The sequence below is a fragment of the Leptosomus discolor genome, chromosome 3 (genome assembly GCF_034619465.1).
Source record: "Leptosomus discolor isolate bLepDis1 chromosome 3, bLepDis1.hap2, whole genome shotgun sequence".
NCBI classification, from domain to species: domain Eukaryota; kingdom Metazoa; phylum Chordata; class Aves; order Leptosomiformes; family Leptosomidae; genus Leptosomus; species Leptosomus discolor.
In genome coordinates this window covers 36252931-36259627 of record NC_141393.1, presented here as the reverse complement: position 1 = coordinate 36259627, position 6697 = coordinate 36252931, and the positions used below count along the sequence as shown (strand labels likewise).

At 37.0% G+C, this 6697-nt stretch overlaps 1 protein-coding gene across 1 annotated transcript; it reads left to right on the top strand.

The window, feature by feature from the left end:
- Window positions 1-243: 243 nt before the first annotated feature.
- On the top strand, window positions 244-4610 carry LOC104345008 (fibrinogen-like protein 1-like protein). Its single transcript, XM_009949314.2, is given in 2 exon segments — window positions 244-403; window positions 3910-4610. Coding segments are annotated over 2 exon segments (861 nt in total).
- Window positions 4611-6697: the final 2087 nt, after the last annotated feature.

Here is a 6697-nt window from a genome sequence, read left to right as displayed (position 1 = left end):
AGCACAGGGTTCTATGTCAGAGGAATGACCAGTCAGAGATAGGGTGTGAGACATCAGGAAAAGGAGAGGTCCTTGAAAGATGGGAAAAGCCAATTTTGGCAGAAGCTCACTGTATTGAAGCTAGGTATTTCAATACCTTTCTCCTTCATGACTTTCCTGCTAAAAGTTGTAAATCTTTCCATGTTCAGTTCCAGTCTGTGTTACAGCTCTGTATTGCTGCAGGAGGACTGACTCGGAAGGAAGATGCTGTTGCCAATTTATTCTTTATTCTCCATGGGATTTATTCTGTTCTCACTCTCTCATTGCACTGTGTCAGTGAGCACCAAAGAGGCAGTGGTCTTGGCTAATGCGCACCTTCTCCCCCAAAGAGGCTATGAGAGACTCGGTGACACCAATCAAAAAGGTACTCATGAAGAGAGTGAGTGATTTGGATGCATGCTGTGTTTTACTTTATTGCTTTGCTGTAGCGTTTTCAGCCAATGTATTTGAAAGTTAGCCCTGCAAAAATACTTTGCAATATGAATATGTCCTGCCCTGAAGTCCAGAATCTTTAAAATCCTTGCTTAGCTGCCATCTAATTAAAGGGAAATTAACAGGGTTTTTTGTAAAAAAAATATTTCATAGCATTTGAAGACTTATTCTTAGGACAATCATATCTAGATTACATCTGACACCTCAGGACCTAAATCCCATTGGTACCTATAACTGAGGCATCCCTCTGCCTATCTAGCTTGCAAGGTCCAACTCAGTAGGTTTTCTAACACATCTGCCAGAGTAGACCCCACAAAAAATGTACACTAAAAGAAAAGAGTAGTGGGATTGGGTCATTGTCCTCCTCTGACAGATGGCACTTGAGGGTTTATAAAAGTCACTTTCCAAGTGAATCCTGTAACAATAAGCCTAAATGATTTTCTTATCAGCCATCTATAGAAGTTGTTCTATTTGCATGAATAATATTCACTGAGAAGGGCAAATACAAGTGTCACTGTACATCGCTGCCTTGGCCATCACTATATAAAACACTTAATCATTCTATAAAATCATAGGATCAGGTTTGGAGTCAGGCTATGTCTACCAGGCAAATGTTCTAACAACTGGGGTAGAGAGTCATGTACGCAGTTCTGCTCTTTCAGGATATTTAATAATGTCATGCAGATAGTATTGAGATTTAAATTATTCTATTCATGGCTGTAGATTCTATTATGCAGTGAAAGACATAGAAGTAAGACCTTGGAAAGCCTATATACTTCTGTAAAACTGTCCTGAGTGGCTTAGAAGTACCAATAAATGTCTGAATATCGAATATAAGAGACTATATTTAACACAATACCGTTACTCTGAATAATACTATTTATCAGGTTTAGTTCATCTGGACTTCTACAAAGGCTGTGATACAATACTTCGTACAATATTAAATCAGAGAAGGTAGTGTAACATTTTCATTTCAGTAGAGATTGAAAAGAAAATGATAATGACTTCAGTAGAAAAGTAAACCATAAAGTCAAGGGAAGACTGGAAGTATTTGCTTATAAATGATCTTTTCAGTATTCTTATTAAGTATGCTGATGCAAAAATAGGAATATGCTGATAAAATTTAATGATAACATAGAGAAATGCCAATACAAAAAAATCAGAAAAAAAAATAATCAGACGTTCTTTAGTAATACCATAGGGATGAAAAACAAAGTACAAATTCTAGATTTTACTGCAAGACAAGGGCCTTACCAGTTACAAAGATCCAAAGACCAAACTCTAGATTAAAGGAAACTAAGCAATATAAATGGAATCCTAGAATATATCAACAGAGATGTTTTTAATAAGACTTGCTAAGAATCAGTGGCACTATATAAGGCCATCTGCAATAGTGTGTGCAAATTTTACCCACATTCTAGGAGACTGATTTGCAGTGAAGAGGTGCACAAGAGCTACTAAGACAATTAAGGAACAGAAGATTTCTCTTAGACTAAATAATCAAAGAATTTATTTATCCTAACAGAATTTACCCTAACAAAACAAAGGCTGATTAAAAATATAGCTGTCCTCATGGAACATCAGGGCTTATTACCCAGGAAGAAGCACTGTTTAACTAAAGGACAATATGACACAAGAAAGAAAAAGATGAACAGTGGACATTAATAAAATTAGATTGGCAACAAGATGAGTATTCCTAACAGAGTAGTGACAGTTATTGAAGTCTACAATGCTTTCAGTTGGAAGAGAAGAAATTTAATACTTCTGTGAAAAAGACTGCATGATATAATTCCCTACAGGATCCATAGTAGATCAAATAGTCACTCATGGTCCCTTTCTCTTTCCAGAAAGTCGAGGGCGCTTCTTTTAATTTTTTTTTCTTTTTTTTTTCTTTCTTTTTTTTTTTTTTTGGTGCAAACTGTTCAGTGTACTTTTTATCTGTTGATCATAAGACCATACAATGAGACTGACTCTTTTCAGACTCTGTTGTTCTGTTCAGGAGAAGAAGAACAACATGTTCAGTAAAAGGATCAGCAGAGGCTCTCTGGTCAGTGATTTCAGCAGAGAAGAGGTTTTTTTCTGAGCTTTTATTTTAAATTTTTATCTTTGGAAATATTTTTCCTTAATTGTTTCTTGGCAAATTTTTGGAAAAAAAATTAGACACCTCGCCATACTTCTCCTGAATTATCCCAGTTTCCCAGAAGAAAAAATCAAGTTCTAAATACAGTAACTAAATTCCTATCAGTCATTGCCAGGACAGAACATGGGATTTCATGGGTCTGAAGAACTGACATTTTACGTCACAGGTGGTCTGTCGGAATTTTTGTCAGAGATATTAAAATTGTCAAGTTTTTATTAAATATAAATTAAAAATATTCCATAGTATAATGACATGCCTTTCAATTCTACGGAGAAGCGAGTGATTTCAATTCATAAAGATGGTTCTGAGTAATGGAACCAACGTTGAATAACATCCTTCTCTACAAAAGGAATTCTCTATATGTGAATTCATACATGGATAAATGTGTATGTAAGAAATTATATTCTGGCTCTTAGAAGTCTCACAGTCAATTAGTAAAATCAGAGCATTGTGCCTTAGTCTCAGAGATGCTTGACACCATACTACAGCAAGAAGTTACCTTATAAGCAAGTTACATTTAAAAAAACACAGTATATATATTTCAGCCCAATAGAGAGGGTCACCCCAAGTCTAATATGCTGTTTTTATCACCTTCTGAGTCTACTGGATAAGCAATAAAGTGGACAAGCACTTTCACCTATTTTGCTGATATTGGTGTTCACCACTGCACAGCACTGTAGTTCTACCTACAAATCAGTGGTAAGATTTAGCCTGGAGTTTGAATGACAACAATTTTTCCTAAGAAAATCCTCAGATGTTTGTATGTTTTATATTGGCAAGAAATGTACTTTAATATCTCCCTTTTATCAGTGAACACATGTCATTCTTATCAGATTTTCATGCAAGGATATTACAGATGCCTGAAGTATAAATTGGTTAAAGAGAAATTAGATTTATTTGTTGAGGATAAGGCTAGCTCTACTAATAAAACACAATGGTCCAACATATGGCACAGGGGACTGCAAAGTTGCTGACTACTCAAACAGGAAGAACACAGAAGGAAAAGGAACGGTCTGTACATAACTTTTCGCTTTTCAACCATATTTCTGCCATAAATGCAAAATTGCACTTCTGTTGTATGACAGGGTAACATACACTTGTCTGAATTTCTGAACATTTCTGCATGTTCTGCCCTGAAATCTTCCCCGTTTAGCTGAGCAGACGCCCACTAGCTGGGATGAAGTCAGAGTCAGCTTCTGGTCAGAAGGTGATCACTCACTCTAGAGGACAGAGTTCAATATGGAAAATTTACTATTTGAACAGAAATTGACTTTAAAACTTTTGTTTTTCCTGCTCAGACTATCCAAGGGATTGTTTTGAGATTTTTCAGAGCTCCAAAGGGAGTTCCAGAGATGGACTTTACATCATCCAACCAAAGGAGGACCCAATTGTTGTCTCTTGTAACATGCAGGATGGTGGCTGGACAGTAATCCAGCACATCACAGTCAATAGTACTGTCGACTTTGATAGGACCTGGCAGGATTACAAATACGGATTTGGCTCTGTTGATGACAACCACTGGTTAGGAAACAAATATATGCATCGGTTAACTAGCAGCTCCGTGCAATATATACTTGGAGTTAAACTTGTAAACCTAAACACTGAAATCAAATGGGGACAGTACGAACCACTCCTTATTGAAGATGAAGAGTCTCAATACCGAATCAGGGTTGGTCTATACAAAGGCAATGCCACTGATGCTCTGACCCTGGATACAGAAGCTTATCTCCATGACAACTAGAAGTTCACCACCAAGGACAGAGACAATGATAATTACTTTCAGAATTGTGCTAAATTGGAACACAATGGCATTCCTGGGGGAGACTGGTGGTATGACTCGTGCGCTGGAGCAAATCTAAACCTTAGGAATGTGGTATACTGGCAAAAGGACTGCAACAAGCAACGCATGTGCAAGTCTGCGTGGATGATGATCAAACCTATTGACCACAGCCTGTCATATTCAACCAAGTCCTGTCCGTGTCTGAAAGTTGAACTGTAGATGAGCCATGTGTACTTTGAAAGGAACATGGATTCTTTGTCCAATGACTGAAGTGAGCTCACACTGACAGAATAACCACACAAAGTAATTGTGACTAAAAATTTAATTTGGGCCTCTGCAAGGGCTTTATGATAGCATATCGTCCAGAACTGGACCAGGACATAGACATCTACCCACCACACAAGTGAGAAGTCACTCAGAACATCAGGCCTCTACCAGAAGATTTAAATAATTAATTTTGTAGTATTTTAGTAATAAGAGGAGGCAGATATGAAATCCAGGATAAGATGCCTTGTATGAGATATACATGAATATACATGCATTTCAGAAGGCTTTGCTCCAGTATGGTGTTCACGGTTGATTTCCTATAATTGCGTGTTTTCACATATGCAGGAAGGAAATTTCCAGTGAAGTACCTACATTTACATATTGGAGAGTATTGTGTGCCGTAGGGCAGCATCAGGCTTTCCTTTTTACCTTTAGTGAAATGTATTTTAATATATAAAATTGGAATTAACCTCATCTCCCATGGCTTCTTTTCCCTTTCATTGACTCTTCTTTTTATCTCTACTTTTCAATGATCCCATACACAATGAAGTATTCAGCATAGGCTTTTCTTTTCTTCCTCCTTTTTAGAGCACCCAGAGCTAATGAGATCATCAGCTTTCCCATTTAGAGCTACTAATTCAAAGCTTACAACTCCTCTGAATTTTTTGCCAGGAAACTCAGTGAACATATGTTTTAAAAGATCAAATTGATTTTGCAATTGTTTACTTATTGCTCCATTTTTTTTCTGAATATCACTCCACCTTGTTTACCATGTTTTGGCTGTTGCTTCTTCCTGTTCCATGATGTGCTTCAGCTTTCTCTTCTTTTTAATACCACTGTGAGAAAAGAAGAGAGTGTTGGCTTTATTTCACATTTGCTAGCTTCAATTGGTTTGGCACTCAACCTTGACATTATTTACAGTGCTTTTTCTGATTGTAAAATAAAGAGAGAATCTTTAAATTTCATGACAAATTCATCTGTTTTAAAATAATAAATAAAAGGATTTCTGTTTTGATAACCTTGAAGATCTTGCTTTGTTTCACAGCTGTTAGGGTTGCTTCACACATTTCTATGTCATTGGAATAGTTGAATGACAACTAAAGAGTTTTCATTGTTGCATTATACAGAATAATAGGATACAGGATAATAATTAGACTATCTTGTATTTTTTCTTAGATATTTCAATTACAGAAACTCAATCAACAGATACTGGCAATCTCCTGCTTTTTAATTTAAAAATGGCATCTCGTTATTTCCATGAAAATTACTTCACAGGAAATAAACTGCATTGTGTTTTGAGAAAACCAAGACTACCAGGATTGCTTAAGAAGATAAGTTAATTGGGAAGTGGAAAAGCCAAGAAAGCAATTTTTATTTTTTACAACGCACTGCAACATTTTCAGAAAGAGATACAGGTCTGTTACGTGGGTGAGGCCAACATAGCACACATGTCTATTTTGCAGCATCTGATTTTTTTCTTCCCCTGAAATTGTGCACAAAGACAGAAGTGTGACAGGGGAAGAAATGGACAGTGGCTGAATTGAGTTTATGTCATTGAGTCAATTTAATGTGGGTTCTACTGTAACTCTTATCAAAGTTGTGATGAGGATACGACAGAATCACCCGGGTGCTGCAAGTCTTCTATAGCTTTTATTCAAATTTCTGCCATATAGCCAGATTCTCACACACCTTCCAAAAATGTGGTTTGAATATCTTGACATGGAAGCACACAGCTGAAAGCCAGCAGGCTGCATCTGATCCTCAAAGGCAAGTAACCTGCTATGCAGCCTACCTTTGGGCTGTTTTGGAGGGTTTTGGAGGAATATTCCAATACACCCACCAGCACTTATTTCTACAGCTCTGAAAGAGAAGGACATAGACCCTTAAAAAGTGGACTAAATTCTACCTGTAATTCCTTAGCAAAAGGCTGTCCTAACAGATTTTTTTTTTCTCCAGCACTGAACCGTAATCACCGGATGCCCAGAACAATGCTGAGTAGCTGGCTGTCAACACTGGATCAGCAAAATCACAGTCTGAAA